We start from the raw sequence: 25,225 nt of genomic DNA, 5'->3' as shown, positions 1-25,225 counted from the left end.
GATTAGTGCCCTCAATTTTTTTTCCATGACTTACTGGAAAATGTTTATTTCTAAATAAAATTTTACAGCGATACGTTTTCGAGAGGGCAGATTACGATTATAATCTTAATATTTAAGCAAAACAACACTTTTTTTTTTTTTTTTGAGAGAGAGAGAGAATTTCAGATTATTCTCGCAACTCTCAAACTTTGTTTCCTCATAACTGTCTTTAAAATGCTTAACTTTAAAAGGAAATTTTGCAAAAATATGTTTTCGAGTGTGTAGATTACGCAAAGATGATGTTTGAAACATAAATCTGAAAAAAAAAAGTGAAAAATGGCTAAGTTATGGAAACAAAGCCGACGTGGCAAGGAAGAATGATCCGAAACATCTTTAATAGATTTTTTCTTCTAAATTTTATCGATCTATTTGCAACGCACACCCTCGAAATCGTGTCTCTGCAAATTTTCATTTAAAAATACACATTTTTCAGGTTTTGAGGAAATGAGAATGTGGAGCACCATTCTGTAGTTATGTCAAATACTCTTACACGAAAAGACATGCGATGGCAGTTTCACATCGAATTGAATTAATGCCAGTATGGTTTTGCAATCAGTGTTGATGACTCGTAGGTTGTTAACTCCTCCTGTGATTCTTCCCTTTTCTTCGAAAAATCTCAATTAGGAAAGGACAAATTATATCGGTTCGTTGAGCGCTCGAGGTTTCGCCTCCTCCTCTCTGCCTTGACGTCACTTCCTCCGTGAATGACTTAGTCTTCTCCGAACGTCAGTCGTGTCGTGGTTCTTGCTTGTGTTTCGCTCGCTGTAGGAGTAAATAATTTAACATACAAGGTAAGATTTTAACAATCGATTTCACTCCATACTTTAACATCTTTCTCGCTTCACACATCTACATTTAACGGGAACATGCTGTGACTAACACGAAACAATAGATTAATTAAAAGCTATTCCACCCTCAAAGGTCACATTGAGATTGTGTCCTACTACCTTCACATTGCAGCTGGTAATATCTAACTTTCTTTCATCATCCGCTCCCGCTTAATACGCAAACCATGTTTCAATATTTTTCTCATCTTTTTCCTTGTCAAACCGTTATTATGAACGCTCTTCAAATGATCCTAATTCAAATTTACCAATTCTAATTCCAAACCTTCAATCATCTCACAAGACATTTAAATTGCCACTTTCAGCTTTCCTCGCTGCTTCTATCCAATTTTCTTTCCCCTCAACTACTCGCCTGTTATTTTTTTAAATATAATAAAAAAAAATTGAGGTTTTTGATTAGATTTTTGTTTTATCTAGAAATAACAGGTGTGTAGTTTGTATGAGAAAGGATTATAGTTGGAAATTAAAAGTTGGGGAGGGAAGAAAGTTGGAGCCGATTCTTTGCGTGTTCTTGTTTCTCTTTCATTTTAGAATTAAAGGCAAATCTCGATTGATTGATAGATTAGTTGCAGTGAAGTTATTCTAAATACTTTGTTTCAACCCCTCTCAGAATTAAATATTTTTTTAGATTCAACATAGGGAATTATCAATTGAATTAGTTGAACATTTTTCAATTAATTTATTTTATCGACCTCTGTCAGAATCGAACTTAGAAGTAATACCTTCTTAGCAGCAGAAAAATATCAAAAAATGACTAAGAGAAAGAAAAAAAAATCAATCTATTTAATTATCATGTTAATTCTTTTTGGATCCCGTAAGACAATATATTTCATTTGCCTCAACATTGACACAGATGCCACTAAGTCAAAGTTTGACATTTAAGGTCTTAACGTAATATACAAAAGTCACATTGTAGTTTACCCCTCGAATCCGTTTTATTCTACAAGAATAAATTGAATTCGCTCATCACTGGCGAGCATCTAAATTACCAAATTCCGCTCACAAACCATTTGTCAACCTATGGCTAATGTACTGTGCGTTCGATTCGAACACTGAACCACGTTGTTGCAAAGCGAATTTCTAACCTCCTAGCATGCCTGTACTTGTAGACCTACCTACCTACCTGCCTGCCTTTGTGCCGTCAGATCGCACCCATTTTTGTCATGACTAAGCCACTAATTAGGTGTTTAGGTGGGTAGGGCTGCCTCGATTCTTCCCTAGTTTAAATGTCTCTAAGGGACTCTGGCAATTTTAACCGTTTTCAGAAATCGGGGTCTAATGCTGTTTCGCCGTCTCCTTGAAATATTTTTTTTCGGCTTTCTGACATTTTAGATGTCAGAAAGTACGAATATGCCTCCCCACCCAAATTAAAAAAAAATTTCACCTCTCCCCCTCCTAATTCTTTTTTATATTATTACATCAGATTCATGATAAAAATAATATAAAATGACCAGAAGCTCTGTGTTCGACCTGCTAGAAATAGCAGCCACATTTGTGTTAAGCGATTCACAAGACAATTCTTTGTGTCGGGTTGGAAAATTAACCGAATTCATTAGAGTAACGAATAAAACACCTTATATTTCTTCCGGCTTTTAAGTTCTGATATCGAATCTCGCCGCGGTAATTTTGCTTTTTATCCTTTGTGAAGTACCAGTTGAGTTGAGGGTCTCGACTACTGCCCCTTCCCTCTAATCTTGAAGGCTTCGTTCTTAAATTAGGAATCAAAAAAAAAAAATGGATTGGCTCCGATTCAAGCTACATATATTTGAGGTATTGTGAATGTTGATATATATATATATATATATATATATATATATTATATTAAATTAGAGACAAAACCACTATTAGGCAAATCAAACAATGAAAAACTTAAGCCAATACATAAAATTAATTCATTTATATTATTTTAAATATATATAAAAAGTATTAAAAGTTTAATAAAAGATAATGAGTAAAACACTATTATCTTTTATTAAACTTTTAAATACTTTTGATATATATTTAAAATAATATAAATTAATTTTATGTATTGGCTTAAGTTTTTCATTGTTTGATTTGCCTAATAGTGGTTTTATCTCTAATTTAATATAATATAATATTTTACTATAAAATTGGATTCAATCCTAAATCTGATTTTTCCTTGTAAGTTTGGATTTATTCCCTAATATTTCATTATATATATATATATTGATTGATTCTAGTTTCAGCTCATGAGCTGTGGCCATGCTGGGGCACTGCCATATATATATAGGTTTATTTATTTTGAAAAATTGAATTTTGCAAATTTTTTTTTCTTTTCAGAATCATAATCATATTTTTCTGTGTATTTCGCTAAAAAAAATTTTTAAGTGAAAATTTAAGAAGTGGGGTGGAATTAAAATTTTGAAATCTAGATCCGGAATCTCCACACTCGATATAGTGGGTTCCTGTAAAAAAAAAAAAAATCCCATTGTCTTTACATCCGCTATATATATATAGATAGATTTTTTGTATTTGAGGATGGTCATGTTGCCAGTTTAGCCAATAAAAACACCCACTGTATATTAGGTGTTCATTTGCTTCAGATCTAGTTTATTTTACATATAAAGATCGATAGATATTCACACACACACGTATTGGGAAATTCCCAAACTTACATCATTCAGAACTAATTGTTCTTGAACTAGTCGACCGGAGGAAATTATTAAGGTCATTGTTATTTAAATATTTTCTCAGGTCAAGTCCTTTTGAAAACCAGTTTTTCAACCCGATACCAGCTGAGTTTTTGGAATAGCTGGTCTTTTTTCTTTTTCAGTAATCCCGTTTCATACAACGGGAATTACAATTCTGACTTCCCTACTACCAACCACCAAAAAAGTTTCAATTTTTTTTTACACATTTTGTTCCCTCTCCACCTCTGTCCTCTTCCCATGAGGTATGGGACTTAGAGGGGACAGCTTTTCACATTTCGTTTCCAATACGATTTCCGGCACTTTTCTGTTTCGGAATAGCTGTCCCTCTAAGTCCCATACCTCATGGGAAGAGTAGAGAAGTGGATGGAGAACAAAGCGTTAAAAAGATTGAAGTCAGAATTGTAATTTCCGGGTAAATATTTCGTAAAGGACCCTTTATCGCAAATAGCTGATACGTGGGAGCAAGGTGTGCTAGAAATAGCAGCCAAATTTTTCCTTTTCTGGGGAAAGGAATCGTTTACGTGTGATTTCGATGTCACATTCGTTGAAAGCATGAGAAATAACCTGGTAAAGGAAGAAAAAAACCGCGAAGCAAAATCCTGTGGGTGGGAAACTGCTTTCTTTTCCGGAAAAAAATTGGCTTTTGGTATGTTTGGAGGTCAGATACGTTAAATGCACTCGAAAATACTTGTAGAAAAATGACCTCATACCGAGGTACGAACGGGGGTCCTTTACGAAATATTTACTTTCATTGTTTAAAATAGAAGTTAAAATCTGTCCGCCTTGACCGCTCAATGACCTATGAGTCAGACACCATCTCTTTCGCCTTTTGTTCTTTTGAAGGTCAATAGAAATATCCTATTATTTCAGTCATAGCTGTTGCTTTGCTTCTTCACCTTTGGGTTAGTTCCGCCTAGGCGAAATGATGATGTTAGCACGTGCTAAACCCCCCTCATAACTTTTTTATTTTTACAAATTTTTTCAAAAAAAAAATTCGGTTCTGTCTTTTGCATAATAGAATTAATACGTTTATGCAAAAAAAAAAAAATTGTCCTTTTTGGCAGACTTCTGATGTGTTCTAAAAACCCCTTTCTTTTTTGATGTGTTCTAAAAACCCCTTTCTTTTTTTTACGAATTTTTACAAAATTCTTTCGCACATGTCTTCTACATAATAGAATTGATACGATTATGGAATGAAATTTAAAATTTCCCCTTTCCACTAGGCAAGACTCCCTCCCCCAACACCCTTTTTTAAAACTTTTTTCCGGCCCCCCCCCCTTTTCGGCTACGGGGAATACGAATCAGCAAAAAAAAAAAATTGGCAAAAATCGACATTTCTAAATTACCACCAGCCACCCCCATTTCATTCATTTTCCACTTTCTTCAGATTTTTGTTTCTCAAAATAAGCAGAAAAATACGAAGATTATGATTCTGGAAAAAATTTCCAAAAATCTTTGTAAAATTTTTTTTTTTTTTAAAGAATTTTTTTCTTTTCGAAATATGCGAAAAAATACGGACATCAGGATTTCAAAACATTTCCGAACTTACGGTTACGGTTTTAGGATTAGTGTTGCGGAAAAAGAGTCAAAATTGAAGAAGTTGGTGGGGAAAATTTCTCACAATGCCGATTTTCGGCAATTTTCTGGACCCTCCGTATCCAAAAAGGGGGGTGGGTGGCAAAAAAAAATAATAAATAAGCAAATTTGAGATAAAATGGGACGGGCGGAAGTCTTTCCCACTCTTTTTCTATCTTTATTTATTAAATCCTTGGTTTTAAAATTTCCAAATAATTTTTCAAATACTTGGAAATGAAAATCGAAAAAGTTCAAACAGTCGCGCATGCGCATGGCGACCAGTGCGCGTCTCCACAAGAATCACGTGGAAGAGGAAAATCATTGACTGACGGGAAATTATTATATAAGAGTTGACCCCTGGCGAGGTCACGATCAAATTGGAATTTGGATTCTGTGGCTCTAGTGGAGGTGTGCGCTGGTCGCATGTCGATGAGGTGGTCACCCACCTACAGGATGGCATGAAATGTAACACTACCTGAGAGATATACGTTCATAAAGTACTTGGCGGAATTTATTTTAAAAATCTGCCGGTCAAAGCGAAAAGATCCCCCCCCCCCCACCACTTTAAAAAATTTGTTTATTTTATTTATACATTTATTTATTTATTTAATTTTATAATTTATTTATTTTTTTTATACACAAACCCCATTTTCGGTTACGGAGAATACGAATCTGCAAAAAAAAAAAGGCAAAAATCGGCATTTTGAACTCCCTCTCCCCTATTTTTTTTTTTTTAAACTTTTTTCGGGGTTTTTTTCCCCCTCAAAATATGCGGTAAAATACAGAGATTATAATTATGAAAAAAAAAAATTTCCAAAAATTTTTGTAAAATTTTAATTTAAAAAAAAAAATTACTACTTTTTTTTTTCAGAATTTTTTTTCCCCCTAAAATATGCGGAAAAATACTGAGATTATGATTCCAAAAAATTTTGTAGTTCGGGTAAGAAAAGTTATGAGTGTGGCTGGTTTACTACTAGGTGCTTATATCAGAACTCCGCCTCTCCTGAAACGAAGATATCGATGCAGTTTATATTTAGTTCGAACTCTTGGCAATGTTTGCAAAGTGGAATAAGAAGACAGCTGGGATGATTAGAAGAGACACTGGTGGTTGGTTGGGTGTTACATGTAGGCCATTATGATAGAAGAAACTGTCAACGAGTGAATAGTTTACTAATCAGCCAAGCAAGTAGGTCTTTAGTTTAGAAGAGTTACCAGCTCAATATGAAAGTACTATCAGTTCTGAAAAAAAAAAAGAACTTTAGTATACAGTTCTATATATATTATATATTATGTGATATTATATATATATTACATAATATATTATATAACATGTGATTTTATATATTACGTAATATATTGTGATGGAGGACTGGGATAGCACACCCACACAAGTTGGATTTTCGGTACTACTTGAGAACAGTGGTCCCTGTGCGCGCATCCGCGCTAGCTAGTCGTGACTAGTCGATCCTTCAACGATCCTACTAGCAAAGTAAATAAAACACAAAATAAATAATTTTTTTTACACAAAGTAAATAAAACACAAAAATACAAAGTAAATAACACAAAAGCACAAAGTAAGAATCGACTAGTCATGACTAGCTAGCGTGGATGCGCGAGTATGCGAGTGCGCGCACCGGGACCACTGTTCTCAAATAGTACCTGGATTTTCTCCGTTTTGACAGGAATTTTTCAAATTTTTTTCTTCACCAACATTTTGGAAGTTTCTCCACCGCCACGTGCACACAATGAGAAAAATAACGTATTTTTCTTTGTAAAATCATGGGTGTTCGCACCTACCTAACTCTCGACCCAACCCTGGTATAAACGCCTTAACATTGTTATTACTGATATAATTCATTCGCTAAAACTCGGAGGGAAATTAAAAGTCTGAAAGAAAGTGAAAATCGTTTAATGATTAGAATGGTGATCAACACCTTTTCTTTTAACAAAATGGTTTTCAAGTACGTAGAGCAAAAAAATTTTTTTGAAGAAGTCTGATCTAAGGAAGGGGGTGAAGTAAAAAAAAAAAAAACATTTCAAAACATGTTTTTCGTAAAAAGCTTTCCCCTATCATTTTAAAATACTTGGTGAAAAAAACAAATTTGGAAAGTTCTTGTCAAAACGGAGTAACTCCAAATTATGTGGTGACCTATTCCAGATCTCCACCAAAATATTAGGTGTGGCTGTGTAGTAAGAAGTTTTGCTTTCCTACCACATGGTTCCAGGTTCAGTCCCACTTTGGCAAATGTCTTCTGTAACCTTGTGAGTGGATTGGTAGATGGAAACTGAAAAAAAGCCCATTATGTGTTTATATATATATGTGTTTGTCCTCCACTTAACATTTGATATTGGTGTGTTTATGTCCCCTGTAACTGAGCAGTTCTGCAAAAGAAACCGATAAAATAAATACCAGGCTTAAAAAAAAATATTGGAGTCACTTGGTTCAACTAAAATTCTTCAAGGCAGTGTTCCAGCATAATCAGTCGAATGACTCAAAAGTCTAGGCCCCACAAACTCATCTGTAATGATATCCTGGCAACAGGAGAAGAAACTGCGTCTGTGAGTGAATGTATACCAATTAGCCAAATTATGTTTAGACTCTTGACTAGAATATTTGTAGTAGTAAAGAGGATCTTGAATTTTGAAGAGTAAATAAGATGATACAGGTTTGCTTATATATACCTATTTCTTCACTACCCACAAAGGGCTAAACACAGAGAGGACAAACAAACGAATCAAGTCGATTACATCGACCCCAGTGCGTAACTGGTACTTATTTAATCGAGCCCAAAAGGATGAAAGGCAAAGTCGACCTCGGCAGAATTTGAACTCAGAACATAGCGGCAGACGAAATACGGCTATGCATTTCGCCCGGCGTGCTCATCCTTTCGGGGTCGATTAAATAAGTACCAGTTATGCACTGGGGTCGATGTAATCGACTTAATCCGTTTGTTTGTCCTCTCTGTGTTTAGCCCTTTGTGGGTAGTAAAGAAATAGGTATATATAAGCAAACCTGTATCATCTTATTTACTCTTCAAAATTCAAGATCCTCTTTACTACTACAAATATTCTAGTCAAGAGTCTAAACATAATTTGGCTAATTGGTATTAGTAGTTTCTTCTCCTGTTGCTAGGATATCATTACAGATTAGTTTGTGGGGCCCAGACTTTTGAGGATTTTTATTTTGCATTGTTCATGTTTAAGAAGTGTATAGTGCCAGACTGTTTTTCTAAGTGTTGGAATTGTTTTTCATCATCATCATCACTGTTTAACGTCCGTTTTCCATGCTAGCATGGGTTGGACGGTTCGACCAGGGTCTGGGAAGCCAGGAGGCTGCACCAGGCTCCAGTCTGATCTGGCAGTGTTTCTACTGCTCTTCCTAACGCCAACCACTACGTGAGTGTAGTGGGTGCTTTTTATGTGCCACCTGAGGCTGGCAGCGGCCCCGATTGGTTGGTGCTTTTTACATGCCGACACAGAAGCCAGTCAAGGCGGTGCTGGCATTGGCCACGTTCGGGTGGTGTTTTTTACGTACCACTGGCACAGGTATCACAACTACAATTTCCATTTGATATTTATTTTGATGTTGATGTACTTGACTCAATAGGTCTCCTCAAGCACTGCAGATCATGTGCCACTGGCACAGAAGCCAGTCAAGGCGGCATTGGCATCAGCCATGTTTGGATGGTGCTTTTTACGTGCCGCTGGCGAAACCAGTTTTTGTTTATGTATTGAAGATGTTTTGAAGTTTCAGTTTGTGGTGGCCTTTGATGTCTAGTCAGAGGTATCTAGATTGCATGCACATGATCCCAGCCCGCATTGCTTCTCTGTACTGCCCTTCTGGCAAATTTAATGAAATAAAGAAAGCATGATGGCTTTATCATTTTTGTTGGTGTGTGTAGTTTGTAGTAACAGTAACTTGGACATTAATGTAGAGAATGAGTAATGTGAGAAATATAACTAAGCCTTGAAGTGTACCGAGTTGGAATGTGGGCTGGAAGTGAAAGTTATGGAGTTGTAGTTAGCAGGTTGTCATTCTTTTGTTATGAGACAAACCACTGTATCTCTGTTTACAGGGACCTCTGTAATGAGAGAGAGAGAATATTGGTATTTGATTTGGATAGTGATGAAGCTCTGGCGCACACCAAGGATAATGTAATGGACATTCTTAGAACCAGTGAGGTTTGTGGGTGGAGTTGGAAGCAAATAATAATAATAATAATGAAATTATAGTATACAGTGCTCAGGTGCACCACAACTTGTCAAAAGTGCGTATAAAGCATATGCAGTAATGTACAAATGTCTGGGAAGTGAACAGTGTATGAGTCAGATACATGCATGTGTGTGTGTATGGAGGGGAGAAAATCAGGTGTAGTGTTGGCGAATCTCAGGAAGCATGGAAGTTTTGAAGGATGCAGTGCTCCAACAACTAACAACTGATGCTGGCAGTCTGTTCCATACTTCAGCAACTCTTAGCGTGAAAAAATGTTTCCGAAAGTCACGGGAGCTGTGCTGTTTTCTGACTTTGTAAACATGTCCACGGGTGTTAGATGGGTGGAGTTTGAAAAGGTGCTCAGAGTTATTATTTGTAAGATGGTTAATAATTTTATGGGTGTCTGCCGAGTCAGCTGCCAGACGTCGGAGTTTCAATGTATCCATGCCCAGGGAAGTAAGGCGTTCAGAATATGGCAAATGCCTGATGGAGGGTATTCTCTTGGTAGCTTTATCTGCAGGATTGTTATTTAGTGATGTTGGTGGAGGGATTCCCCAGAGTTAGAGATTCTCTTTAAAAGAGGGTGAGAGAGCTTGGTAGTGGCAGTTGGTACACTTTTCAGTTTAGAAGAATGTGTTACATTTTCTAAATATTTTAAGTAGTGATTGTTTACTCACTCAGAGGGTTGTGAGAAGGATGTGGTAATTAATACCTTGGACATTGGTATTGGCTACCTGAAATACAAAGTATTGAATGCAGAAGTGAGATAACGAAAGAGATATTAGTGTCAAAAACGAGGACAAGGTTTATTGTTAGTCATATGAAATAGTGAGTACAGTTAATGTTAGACTCCTCCAATCTGAATAATTTCTTTATTACCTACAGGAGGCTAGACATAGAGGGGACAAACAAAGACAGATAAAGGGATTAAGTCGATTATATCGACCCCAGTGCGTAACTGGTACTTATTTAATCGACCTCAAAAGGATGAAAGGTTAAGTAGAATTTGAACTCAGAACATAATGGCAGACGAAATACCTATTTCTTTACTACCCACAAGGGGCTACACACAGAGGCGACATACAATGACAAATGGATTAAGTCAGTTATATTGATTGACCCCGAAAGGATGAAAGACAAAGTCGACCTCGGCGGAATTTGAACTCAGAACGTATCGGCAGACAAAATACGGCTACGCATTTCACCCTGTGTGCTAACAATTCTGCCAGCTCACCACCCTACTCCAATCTGAATATCGATATAGAAAAAATGAGGATTATCTTGTGAATTGAGTTGGCTTTCATTCTTAGTTAGAACTATTCCATGTTACTTTCTGTATGTCAGTTAGGCTTAATTCCTTTCGCATTCAGATTACTCTGTCAAATGTGACGCTTATTACATTGTTTTCAATTAATTAGGTATTATCTGGTAACTTTGAGATTTCAAAGATGTGATTGCATATTTTTAGAATGACATTGTAGAGTAGGTGTGAGAAGCCAGATCCGGCTGGATTGAATTTAAAACAAGTCAAATATTTTGACTGGATATGGCCAGTTTAAATGCTAAAGGATTAACCCTTTTGTTACTAAACCGGCTCTGGCTCAAGTGTGTTGTTTTCGTAAGTTTTGAATTAAAATCTTCCACCAAACCTTAGTCACAATTTATGTTCCTAACACTAGCTGAATGATAACTAAGTTATTTTACTAAATTCTTTGTTATATTTAAAGTAATTGAAAGAAATACAGAGCATCTCAAAATAAATACAGTAACAAAAGTGTTAAATACATTGACTTTCTGTATCTTCTCCCCTAAAATTTTTAGGCTTTAAGAAGCATTAACTTTCAAATGAGTCCTTGAGAAGTTAATTGTTCAATGTCAATAAATTTAGTACAAAGTACAAATATCTTGTGATCGATGCCGAGTGACCTTTTATCAATAATCGTCTGTACAGATAGTCTTTAATCCTGTACTAATAGCTTTTTTGTTTTATCTACAACAAACAAATAGTTGTTAATTGACTTGTTATCTTAACTCATCATCGTTTATTTTATTTGAGTATGAAGGGCAATAACCATGATGGTCCATAGCCTCTCCCAGATAAGTGAGGTTCTATCAATTGATTTTCACTTGGATTTGAGAGAGGAGATAGGTGAACTTGGTTGGGGTGGTGGTGGTACTATCATATTCATTATATAACAACATGCCTTCGTTACTAGACTGAACACACAACAATAATTGCTTTTATCTATTCAACTAATTACTTCCCTCAAATTATTCCTCCATGTTTATATTTAATGCTTTCCTCTTTATCTGTTGTCTGATATGAATGGCTCCCACAAATTCCATTCAATTGTAATTAATTAATTCAAACAGTTGTTTTACCGTTGGCTGCTCTTATTGTAAAACAATCGTACATTAGTACAGATTAGGTAGCTTTACTGAAATATTGAAAAGAGGTTGTTGCCGGTGGCACGTAAAAGCACCCACTACACTCTCGGAGTGGTTGGCGTTAGGAAGGGCATCCAGCTGTACAAACTCTGCCAGATCAAGATTGGACCCTGGTGCAGCCATCTGGTTCACCAGTCCTCAGTCAAAATCGTCCAACCCATGCTAGCATGGAAAGCGGATGTTAAACGATGATGATGATGATGAACTTAAACAGCTCAATTGTTTTTTTACTATTGTTTTATCCTCTCCATGTGTTAATTTTGTTGTTGCTAAACCATTTTTTCCAGTCCTTAGAGCCAACCGTTCAATATCGAACTGAGGATGCCACATAATACAATTAACTGTAACGTTAATCATACAGTAATTAGACTTTAATCTGCTTCTCACTATTTACCTATAGTGTTGACTCTTGATCTTTAGTTTCATAATCGATGAACTAATCATTGTTATTGTTTCAGTGAACCCTTTGCCATGTTTGCACAAGGCGGATTTTCTATGGCCAGATGCAAACCCTTGCCTGTTTCCATGCAAGGTAATATTTCTCTTTAGCCAGGCATCCCTCTCTCTCTTTCGGAGAGGCACTGAGCACCTACATGGCAGTAACTTCTGCCTACCGAATTCAATCACAAAGCTTCGGTCGACTCGGGGCTATAGAACATGTCTCCACAAAATGCTGGAAATGAATGTCATTGATTTAGAACATTACACAATATCAAGACAAGGAGACCCAAATATACACAAACAGGATGTGCTTCTTTCAGTTTCCATCTACATGTCTTTAGGTTCAAATCATACCGGGATCAACTTTAATTTTCACATTAAATCAACAATACCCTTTTCTTTAAAAGCTTGTTGGCTAGATTTGCAAAGTGGTATTTCTGTCTCTTATTACTTTGTCTGAGGTCAAACTTTCCATAGTTTTACAGATCTATATTTAAGAGATGAGGAATTATGTACATTATTTACACTTGACAGATATTTGACACCACATTTCAGCTGATATACCCTCCAGCATTCATCAGGTATCTTGGGAAAATTTTGAACTTGGGTCCTCATTCCTAAGGAATTTTTCAATGTTATTATTCAGTTCACTGCCTGGTATCAAACTCAGAATCTTGGGGTTAGTAGCCCACACCCTTAACCACTACACCATATGCCTGTGGGCAATTATGGAGTGAATTTTAGGGCTTCTAAATCTAATATTTTCCTATCCTTCCTTAATACCAGTTTCCATATGCTGTTCATATCTGCACTCAATCTGCTTAGGAGGTTGTTTTGTCCTAGCATATGTGTTGCTTCTTTTAGATTTCGTATTTTCCAGTGGTGTTCTCTATCTATTATTTTAACTTCATCCCACGGGGGGGGGGGGGTGCTCCATTTTTCCATACATGATCCGCTATATCAATATCTCCTCATGTCACAGCTTTGTGATGTTCGTCTACCCTTATTTTGAGGGGTGGTATGTTTCTCCTTTGTATAACCTACCACAGCTGCATTGGAAGGAGTACACGCAGTCTTTGGTCATATTCTCTTCTATTGGTGGTTTTACTTGGAGATATTTGCAAAGTGTTGTATTACTCTTGAATACTGTCCTGATGTCATATGGGCCGCATATCTTTTGTATCTTCTCGGAGAGGCCTTTCATATAGGGTAGACAGACTGTGGACACTTTAATGGTTTCATACTCTCCTTTCATCATAACTGGATTGGCTGGTATGTTTTTGGGGCTAGTTGTTACTTAATAGATTGTTACTTGGCTGGATCATTTCTTCCAGAGTCTTGTTGTCTCATTGTGATCACAGTGACTATAGTTTTCTTTCACTTGTCTTATTGGGTAGTAATACACATTTCACACTACATACCAAAAGTATATGTATTCTTACATAAGTTATATTGTTATCTTATGTTATTCAGGTTGTATTTGAAGTACAAAACAGATCTTCATTACACATATGTTAATTTCTCAGAGAAAGATTTCGTTCATTAACCCTTTCGTTACCAACCCGGCTGAAACCGGCTGTGGATCTGTAGTACAAATGTTTTGTTTTCATAAGTTTTGAATTAAAATCTTCCATCAAAACTTAGTCCCAATTTATGTTCCCAACGCTAGCTTAATGATAACTAAGTTATGTTACTAAATTCTTTGTTATATTTAAAATAATTGAAAGGAACACAGAGAATCTCAAAATAAATACGGTAATGAAAGGGTTAACATGTTCATACTTTCTTGAACATTTTTCAATTCCTTCTGTACTGATCAACTGGAGAAATTTGCTTTGTATGGGATGAAATAATACTCCTAATTATTAATCACTTAATTACAAATGTCTGATTAGAAAAGTTAAAGCAGTTATAGATTAAAATTGGATGACATTAAGAGCAGTTAAAAGATCAGGTAAGAATGCAGTAGAATTGTTAACAAACATAGGGGATAAAATCGGGTTAAAGTAGATACTAGGGGTCAGATGAAAAGTAGTTAAAGATTTTTGATTAGGTATAAATATTTATTAGTAATAAATGTTTCCAATATTTGCTTTAATAAATCTAGTTGGATAAAATTAAAATTTCATGGCTTATGCCAGGGGTTCTCAACCGTTTTTTATCTATGGACCCCTTTGATTACTATTTTATTCTGGTGGACCCTATAGCCATTCAATCTTGAAAAACTAGTTTGATGGGAACTGCTTCCTAAATCTCTATTTTGTTTTTCACACATTAACTTGTGGAGGTTGAACTATGTAAAATGTTGGAGAAAGAAACCCAACTGTTTCTTGCCATACATACCAACACACATCAAATGCAAAATGTTTCCAAGGGCCCTTGAAATACTATTGTTTATCCCCAGTTTGCTATTTTGTTTCATGGACCCTGGTTGAGAACCTCTGGCTTACACCAAGTATTTCAGCACCCTTCTGTCTGGCAGTCGCCATGATAGATCGTTAGCCACTACACACATTTTTTTCTCTCCTTGTTTTTTTCTGTGTCCCTTTCTGTAGAAGAGCGTAGGCTCAAAATGTAAAAGACTTTTCTATTCCTGAGCATTATACTAATACATCTGTTTGTTGTGTACATTACCTGTCTTCGTCTTTTTTTTTGTGAGTTCTCCCTCTCTCTCTCTCACTATATATATATATATATATATATGTATGTATGTATGTATGTATATCATGGCGACTGCCATGATAGATCGTTAGCCACTACACACATTTTTTCTCTCCTTGTTTCTTTTTTTCTGTGTCCCTTTCTGTAGAAGAGCGTAGGCTCAAAACATAAAATACTTTTTTCTATTCCTGAGCGTTATACTAATACATCTGTTTGTTTTGTACACCACCTGTCTTCGTCTTTTGTTGTTTTTTTTTTCGTAAACTCTCCTTATATTCAGTCTAGTTCAATATTGCCTTGTATTTTTTTCACAAGTATTGACACGATAAAGATATTAAGGAAAATTGATAAACCATTAGTTTCGTAATATTCTACTACTATCTGTTTTGTCCTTATTCAACATTGGTTGTGTGTTGTTATTACCTAGGATGCTCTCAACATTCTAATTATTGAATCTGTCATTTAATAATGTATTGATTCAATGCTTTGTCATTTGATGATTTTTATTGTGTTAAAGAGTTTTAGTGCCTTCTCTAATGGTTTTATTGTATGATCTAATGACAGTAAATAATGATGATGGTAATCTCTATATATATAAACGGCAAAATGTCTGTGTGTGTGTATGTATATGTGTTTGTGTGTGTGTCCTTTATACAAATCCACAATTTTTCAGTTAGAGGGCTTGCACTTTCTATGGTCATTCAAAACCGTCCAAGGGTGGTCGTGCACATCGTTACATTTCCCCAGTCACCCCACAAAGCCATTAAAAAATCAGTAGAAAACCCAATCAAAATGCCCGAAACTTGATACAACAATTGAATGCCAGCTGGCTGTACGTGATTGGTCGTAGATTTGGACAGTACTCGCGTGTACGTGTGCATGCACTAGCACTAGGATCCGGCATTGCCAGGTCATAGTGTTAGTAATCTAATAATTTACAGTATATAATCAAGTTCAATTAAGATGAGAGTTACTGTCCTTACTTTTAAAACTGCCAAGTTATTTCATGAACCACATGTATACACCTCTCTCTCTCTCTCCATCTCTCTTTACTTGTTTCAGTCATTTGACTGCGGCCATGCTGGAGCACCGCTTTTAGTCGAGCAAATCGACTCCAGGACTTATTCTTCGTAAGCCCAGTACTTATTCTATCGGTCTGTTTTGCCGAACCGCTAAGTGACGGGGACGTAAACACATCAGCATCGGTTGTCAAGCAATGCTGGGGGGGACAAACACAGACACACAAACACACACACACACTTATATATATATACATATATACGACAGGCTTCTTTCAGTTTCCGTCTACCAAATCCACTCACAAGGCATTGGTCGGCCCGGGGCTATAGCAGAAGACGCTTGCCCAAGGTGCCGTGCAGTGGGACTGAACCCGGAACCATGTGGTTTGTTAGCAAGCTACTTACCACACAGCCACTCCTACACCTCCTTCGCAGTTTTCTATATAAAAATGAGTGAAATGGTGTTCATATTGTTGAAGCAAATATTTTACAGCTGAAAGAGAATATTTGAAACATTTAGATCCAGCTCCCTGTGACTTACAAGCTTCATGCGCCTCTAATGGAAGCTTGCCTCTTTCGGGCTTAAAGTTTGAAAATCTAAGCCTGAAAGAAGGGCTCAAGTCACATGGAACTGAATCAAACTGCTTTAAAGAATACATGGAACTCCTACTAAGTGTGTGGAGTGCCATCTTCTTTTGTTTGTCCAGTCATGTATGTGTGTGTATATATATATACACACACGGAGTGGTTGGCGTTAGGAAGGGCATCCAGCTGTAGAAACACTGCCAGATAAGACTGGAGCCTGGTGCAGCCTTCTGGCTTCCCAGATCCCCGGTCGAACCGTCCAACCCATGCTAGCATGGACAACGGACGTTAAACGATGATGATGATGATGATATATATATATATATATATATATATATTTCTTTACTACCCACAAGGGGCTAAACACAGAGGAGACAAACAAGGACAGACAAAGGGATTAAGTCAATTACATCGACCCCAGTGCGTAACTGGTACTTAATTTATCGACACCCAGAAAGGATGAAAGGCAAAGTCGACTTCGGTGGAATTTGAACTCGGAACATAACGGCAGACGAAATACGGTAACGCATTTCGCCCAGCGTGCTAACGTTTCTGCCAGCTCGCCGCCTATATATATATATATATATAGATTGGAGGCTCAATGGCCCAGTGGTTAGGGCAGTGGACTCGCGGTCGTAGAATCGCGGTTTCGATTCCCAGACCGGGTGTTGTGAGTGTTTATTGAGCGAAAACACCTAAAGCCCCTCGAGGCTCTGGCAGGGGGTGGTGGCAATCCCTGCTGTACTCTTTCGCCACAAGTTTCTCTTACACTTTCTTCTGTTGGCCTGCCCGCTTAGCCAATGGGGTGGCGTCATTTGAAGGCTAAGACAATGCGAAGTGCATTGTGACCAGCGATGTGTAGCAACATCTGATAGCCTGGTCGGTCACGGTGATCATATATATTAGCAAGAAGTTGAGGTTATAAGAGATAATGGTGTCATTGATACCCAAAGGTGTCAGGTAATGCAGAATAAGTGCTATAGACAGACCATAGTTAAGTTCCAGATTCAGTAATATTGCGAATAAAGGGTTCAACATTGGTTCTATGTCAGCGTGTGTATATATGAATTTTTTGCGTAATGAGATAAAAAACCAAGGCTGTATAGATATTAGAGCATTTATAGATAGAAGGTCTTACAGCTGTTTCTAGGATATTAATTAATAATATCCCTTCATCGGAGACGGTGTGAGAGGAAAAATTAGGTCTTAATTTTTCCTCTCACACCGTCTCAGGAAGGGAAGACGGAGGAAAAATATCACCAATGGTACACATGTGGTCACATATATATCTATATCTATATCTATATATATATATACTCTTTACTCTCTTTACTTGTTTCAGTCATTTGACTGCGGCCATGCTGGAGCACCGCCTTTAGTCGAGCAAATCGACCCCGGGACTTATTCTTTGTAAGCCCAGTACTTATTCTATCGGTCTCTTTTGCCGAACCGCTAAGTGACGGGGACGTAAACACACTAGCATCGGTTGTCAAGCAATGCTAGGGAGACAAAGACAGACACACAAACACACACACTCATATATATATATGTACATATATACGACAGGCTTCTTTCAGTTTCCGTCTACCAAATCCACTCACAAGGCATTGATCGGCCCGGGGCTATAGCAGAAGACACTTGCCCAAGGTGCCACTCAGTGGGACTGAACCCGGAACCATGTGGTTGGTAAGCAAGCTACTTACCACACAGCCACTCCTGCGCCTATATATATATATACATACAGCCATATTCATGGGAACAAATTGCCATGGACAGGACAGCCTGGAGAACTGCTATCCACAATGGAGGCAACTCCTTCAAGCAGAACAAACAACAGAATGAGGAGGCAAAACACAGGAGAAGTATATATGTGTGTGTGTGTATCTATATATATATATTTGTCACTTTGTTTTAATTGTGAACTTTTCTTCGTTAGTAATGTTTGGTTTGGAAAGTCTCAAAAAGTTTGCTATTAAAACCTAAGTAAAGAGAGGGATCGGTCAGTGCCTAAAGCATGGCCAAAGACGACTGTAAGTAGCGATCCTGACACACGCCACAAAGAAATGATCAGGCTAAGAAATAATCTCCTGTGCAACAACTATTCAGAAAGTATACTATCCACTCCTGTTAGGAAGAGGAGAGAGAATGAAACCCTATAAACTGAGCACAGTCTGTCTACCCTATGTCAAAGGCCTCTCACAAAAGATACAAAAGATATGCAAGCGCAGGAGTGGCTGTGTGGTAAGTAGCTTGTTTACCAACCTCATGGTTCCGGGTTCAGTCCCACTGCGTGGCACCTTGGGCAAGTGCCTTCTACTATAGCCTTGGGCCGACCAAAGCCTTGTGAGTGGATTTGGTAGACAGAAACTGAAAGAAGCCCGTCGTATATATGTATATATATATATATATATATATATATATATATATATATATATATATGCGTGTGTGTGTTTGTGTGTCTGTGTTTGTCCCCCTAGCATTGCTTGACAACCAATGCTGGTGTGTTTATGTCCCCGTTACTTAGCGGTTTGGCAAAAGAGACCGATAGAATAAGTACTGGGCTTACAAAAGAATAAGTCCCGGGGTCGATTTGCTCGATTAAAGGTGGTGCTCCAGCATGGCCACAGTCAAATGACTGAAACAAGTAAAAGAGTAAAGAGTCCATATGACATCAGGACAGTATTCAGAAGTAATACAACACTTTGCAAATATCTCCTTCGAGCAAAACTACACGTGGAAGAGAATATGTCCTAAAACTGCATCTACTCCATCCCATGCAGTTGTAGGTTATACGAAGGCGAGACATGCCACCTCCTTAAAGTAAGGGTAGAGGAACATCGTAAAACTGTGACACGAGTGGATGTTGAAAAATCAGGTACAGCTGATCATGTATGGAAAAGCGGAGCCCCACCTCCCACTGTGTGATGAAGTTTAAATACTGGACAGAGAACACCACTGGAAAAATACGAAAATTAAAAGAGTCTGCACATATTCTAGGACACAGTAACCTCCTAAGCAGACTTAGTGTAGATATGAATGTAATATGGGAACCAGTATTAAGAAAAGATAAAATGCTAGATCTATAAGCCCTAAAATTCACTCTATAATTGCCCACATGCATATAGCATGGTGGATAAGAGTGCGGGCTACTAACCCTCGGATTCTAAGTTCAGTCCCAGGTAGGGACTTGAAAAATAATATCAGAAAAATATAACATCAGCAACATACCTAAGGAATTAAACCAGTGTACCCTGTTAGTTAAATAAAGGGTTGGGTGTGAAATTCTACCAGAATACCTGATGAAGGCTGGAGAGTACATCAGCCGAAATGTTGTGATAACGAACAAGGTGAGGACACCTATCCATTCCTTGTAAATAATGTACATAATTCCTCGTCTCAAAAATATAGAATAAGATGTTTTCTGACATCCTAGTTGCATTTAGTGACATTTGGAATTCTTCTTTTGGTGAGACATTGCAAACTGCTGTTGATATTAATTTTTTATATATATACATATTTATATGCACACACAAACGAAAAAAAAATTTTTTTGGAGCTAGAAAAAACAAAGAAGATTTGTTTTTTCTAGCCTCGAGCTGCAAAAACTAATAAGGAGAGTACAGGAGGCGGTCGAAAAAGTCAGCTTCTATATATGGCTGAAGCGGGAAGACCAAAAATGGCTTGAAAGTCATAACATGCTGGCGGGAAATAACATCACTAGGTGAGACAAGCTGACACTGAATTAGCTTCGCTGACTGACAGGTGATGGTCGTTTAGAGAATGCGTGGGCTAAGACTATGTGTCTTCATTGGTCAGTTAAGGTGAGACAGTGTCACGTGACAACTTGCTGGGGCTGCCTGCTGGAGCCTATGCGGCAGGTATTTAAAGGGAAAATATTTGACAAGTCAGTCAGTCACCTGCTGACACTCACTGATGCTACATCGAAGGGGCCAGGCACAGAAGAAGAAAGAAGACATGCACCCAACACCAGAGCTGAAGATACCTCCGAAAGGGGGGGGTCCCGCCACGTCAAAACGGTAGAGGGGTAGGGACCGAAACCGGACGTGGTTCCTCCTGATGATGTCTTGAGCTAACTGGATCCTATAAAGGAGCTGTTGTGGTAGCAAACCACGAAACACGGTTGTAATTCCTCAGGTAAAATTCAATAAAACTATGGAATTCCAGTTAGATGCACAAAATCACAAACATTATTTGGTTTGAAGATATGCAAATTTCATTCAGTTTATTATATTTAAGTCTGATAAATTCATTAATGATTTTAAAGTTTATAACAATTTATACTGACTTGGCGTATTTCTTATTTCTAGGATGCCAATTCCTGCTGGAGATGCAGCTAAGGGTAAAAGCATTTTCCAAAAGAAGTGTGCTCAGTGCCATACAGTAGATCCTGGTGGAAAACACAAAACTGGACCAAATTTGTATTGTCTGATAGGACGTAAAACTGGCCAGGCACCTGGCTTTGCTTACACTGAGGCCAATAAAAACAAAGGTAAGTGTTACTGGAGAATTCTTGGCTCTTTACTAAATGCTTCCGACAGTTCTGTGAATATGTTATAGTCTTCCTAATTTGTTTATTGTATGTTTTAGCAAAATGAATTTTCCTTGGCCTCTATTTGTAAGTCGTGTTAAAATTTCACCGATCTGCTCCAGTCCTATGAAATGGTATAACCATATTTCAACAAATGAAATGAGAACTATTATATTCTTCCTTAGTACGCAAAATGTCACAGAATGTCGGGAAGCAGGAGGAATAAAATTAGAAAATAGGACGAACAATGAGAAATAACATAAGAATCTACATTTAGATTATGGGTTAGCATAACTGAAAGTTCTTTTAATATTTTCTTCAGATTGTTAAATGAACTGTTCAGTAAAGAATGGGTTTTTTTTCATAAATTACATTTCATTGTTGCTGTTGTAAAAATGTGTGGTAAAACAGCATGAATGGTACGGGATAGGTGGGTGAGCTTGCAGAAACGTTAGCACGTTGGGCAAAATGCTTAGCTGTATTTCGTCTGTCGCGACGTTGTGAGTTCAAATTCCGCTGAGGTTGACTTTGCCTTTCAACCTTTCGGGGTCGATAAATAAAGTACCAGTTGTGCACTGGGGGGGGGGTGATGTAATCTCTGGCTATTAACTCACAGTTTGTGTCCATATAGCATTTGCAAGGGAGGTCATCACTCCCATTTTTAGCCTTACATGATACAGACCTAGGTTTCTGGACGTTTCCCATCCTCAGTGTGAGACAACCACAAGTGATGAAAGCTCTCTCTCCACTTGCAAATACTATATATTCTTTAAGCGACACACAGTTAAGCTTGCTGTATGCAAAAAAAAAAAAAGGTTGGGATGAAATTTGAAGGGAAATTTAGTAATTGTTATAAACTTTCAAAGGAAGGGGACGTAATTGCTAGAAATGAATTAGTGACAGACCAACTGTTGCTTTTCCACTGAAACCAGTTGACTTATTACTCACTTTGTATGAAAAGTCTTGAACTAAATGGAACTTTGATGTTTGTTGACATTTTCTATCAAACAAAATAAAAAGGAAAGAAAGAAATCATCCTCTGGTTCTCTGCTTTCAGAGACATGGTATAAGGAACCATGTGAAGGTTAATGACAGGAAGAGAATCTAACTGTAAATACTCTGCGTACTCATTCGACTTCTGCTGGCATGGAAAAATGAATGTTAAAGGAGCAAATGTTAATCATCATCATCGTTTAACATCCGCTTTCCATGCTAGCATGGGTTGGACGATTTTGACTGAGGACTGGCAAACCAGATGGCTGCACCAGGCTCCAATCTTGATCTGGCAGAGTTTCTACAGCTGGATGCCCTTCCTAACGCCAACCACTCCGAGAGTGTAGTGGGTGCTTTTACATGCCACCGGCACGGGGCCAGTCAGGCGGCACTGGCAATGACCTCGCTCGAATCTTTTACACATGCCACTGGCACAGGTGCCAGTGAGGCGATGCTGGTAACGATCACGCTCGAATGGTGTTTTTTACGTGCCACCGGCACAGAGGCCAAATAGCCGCTCTAGCAACGATCACGCTCGGATGGTGCTCTTGATACCCTACTAGCACGGGGCTCGAGTGCCAGTAAGGTGACGCTGGCAACGATCATGCTCGAATGATGCCTTTTAAGTGCCACTGGCACTGAAGCCAGTTGGCCGCTCTGTCAATGATCACACTCGTATGGTGCTCTTTGTACCCCGCTAGCACAGACGCCAGTCATCGAATTTGATATACAATTTTAACCCCTTACCCAACAATTATTTTGAAAATGTATTTTTTCAGACATATTTTTTAATTGTTTTATTTTACTATGTTTTGAATGGTGATTTCGAGGTATATTTCAAACCTTATTTATTATGAATTTTAATTCAATAATATTGATTTTAAATTACCGCTTTGGGCAGAAACGAGTTAACCCGTTTTTAGACGAAGGAACTCGTTTGCTGTCGATTTTTGGCGAGTCTATCTTTTAACGAGTTAACTCGCCAGAGATAGAAAAAAACGATTTCGGTCAAAACGCATATATTCGTTTCTGCCGGGTAAGGAGTTAATGTCCATTTTTACCTGGCCTGCATTTCCAAGCACACCTGCTCCACACAGCAAGTTGCTAGTCATCTCTGCTAATTTATTCACTTTTACTCTTTTTAACATTTCATAATATTCTTTTTTTTTTTTTCTATTAGAAATATTCTGTTTAAGAATCTTAGAAAATGGTAACAAAATTGACTTTTTTTTTTTTTTTTTTTCATCTGTATTTTCCAGGTATTACTTGGACAAGGGAGACTCTTTTTATTTATCTAAAGAATCCCAAGGAATACATTCCTGGCACAAAGATGATATTTGCAGGTATTAAGAAAGAAAAAGAACGAGCCGATGTTATAGCCTATCTGGAAGAATGCTGTAAATCATAATGACAATTGACTTAGAGATCTCAAAATAATAGGATTAGATAATAAAATAGAGAAAAATATAATTTCGATTTTGTTCGGTTTGTATGTCTCATAAAATATTGTAAAAAAAATTACATTCTAAGAACATTGCAGGAAAATATCACAGACTATAATTAAAACCTTTTCTTTTTAAAACCATTGGAAAAAAAAAAAAAGATCTCAGAGTAACAGCATATATCAGTATTGTGAATAACGGTAATAATAAACAGAATATGTCACTCCTAGTTGATCCCTGTGTGTAGAATCAACAGAAACCAACTTTGAAAATTCGATTTACAAGATTAATAATAAACAGAATATGTCACTCCTAGTTGATCCCTGTGTGTAGAATCAACAGAAACCAACTTTGAAAATTCGATTTACAAGATTAAATTAAGCCTGAGTATAAATTAACCCGGCTCTCACTCAAGACCCTACTTTGTGATCATTTGATTATGAATGATACCCATTGTTGTTTAACCCCAGATTATCCCTGAACAAGCAGATTTGCTATGGAAAGCATTCCAGCCATGGCCATTGTCCTTGTAGGGGTATAAAAACTTCTTTCCTCAAAATCCTATCAGTTAAATATCTCTCAAATGTATCAGAAAAATATTTCTAAACAAATTACTGCTCTATCCTTGCGTGTATTTTTCATGTGAAGGCACATGGCGCAGGGGTTAGAGCGTCGAGCTTATGATCGTGAGGTTGTGAGCTCGAATCCCGGACCGGGTTGCGTGTTGTGTTCTTGAGCAAGACACTTTATTTCACGTTGCTCCAGTTCACTCAGCTGTAAAAATGAGTTGCAACATCACAGGTGCCAAGCTGTATCGGCTGTTGCCTTTCCCTTGGATAACATTGGTGGCGTGGAGAGGGGAGGCCGGTATGCATGGGCGACTGCTGGTCTTCCATAAACAACCTTGCCCAGACTTCCCATGGTCAGTGTCATGATCGAAGGGGGTCCCGATTTTTCCTCTACAGCTATCCATTATAATTTCATATTCCAGATGTGGAAGCAAAACTTGGAATCAAAAGGCCTTAACCTTTTAGTATTCTAACTGGTCATATCTGACCAATCTGAGAAAGTGGTATTTGTATGTAGAAGATGCACAGGAGCCATGAAGACTACAAATATTCGGGAAATGGATTTAACTCAAATGTCCCTGAGGCTCTTTAGAGATAGTGGATAATTTCTGCTACATAAGGGGCCTAATTAGCAGTGGGGGAGGATGTACTGAAACTATAGTTGCTGCAATAAGAATACGATGGAAAAAATTCAGTGTTTTTACCTTTGTTGGCAAGCAATGGTCTTTTTCTCCAGGTGAAAGGAAGATTGTATGAACAGCAATGCTACATGTTAGTGAGACATGAGCCCTGAATGCAGAGGACATGTGAATACTAGAGAGGAATGAAGCTAATATGCACTGGAATATGTTCATTGTCAGTGTATATGTACAACAGACTATGAGTGTATTGAGAGATAAGTTCGGCATGAGAAGAATTAGATGCAATTTGCAAGAGAGAAGACTGCACGGGTTTGTTCATGTGAAATCTAAATCGCTCAAAAATCAATAGAAATTGTAGTTGTGATACCAGTGCCGGTGGCATGTAAAAGAACCATCCGAACATGGCCGTTGCCAGCGCTGCCCCGACACGTAAGAAGCACCCACTACACTTCACGGAGTGGTTGACATTAAGAAGGGCATCCAGCTGATCAGACTGGGCCTGGTGCAGCCTCCTGGCTTCCCAGACCCCGGTC

At 37.6% G+C, this 25,225-nt stretch overlaps 1 protein-coding gene across 1 annotated transcript; it reads left to right on the top strand.

Annotated features, from left to right (window-relative positions):
- Positions 1 to 675: 675 nt before the first annotated feature.
- Positions 676 to 23,680, top strand: LOC115216666 (cytochrome c). Its single transcript, XM_029786167.2, has 3 exons — positions 676 to 830; positions 20,827 to 21,008; positions 23,300 to 23,680. The coding sequence occupies exons 2-3, from the start codon at positions 20,828 to 20,830 to the stop codon at positions 23,446 to 23,448; spliced, it is 330 nt and encodes a 109-aa protein (XP_029642027.1). The 5' UTR covers positions 676 to 830; position 20,827; the 3' UTR covers positions 23,449 to 23,680.
- The last annotated feature ends 1,545 nt before the right edge of the window (positions 23,681 to 25,225 follow it).

Source organism: Octopus sinensis, linkage group LG10, assembly GCF_006345805.1.
Source record: "Octopus sinensis linkage group LG10, ASM634580v1, whole genome shotgun sequence".
Taxonomy (NCBI): domain Eukaryota; kingdom Metazoa; phylum Mollusca; class Cephalopoda; order Octopoda; family Octopodidae; genus Octopus; species Octopus sinensis.
This window is presented reverse-complemented; position numbering and strand designations above follow the sequence as displayed.

Excerpts from the sequence above, each read along its gene's own strand:
- LOC115216666 (XM_029786167.2), top strand. The coding sequence starts at position 20,828 with ATGCCAATTCCTGCTGGAGATGCAGCTAAGGGTAAAAGCATTTTCCAA. Across the intron at positions 21,009-23,299 it reads TGAGGCCAATAAAAACAAAG|GTATTACTTGGACAAGGGAG; the intron begins GTAAGTGTTACT and ends TGTATTTTCCAG.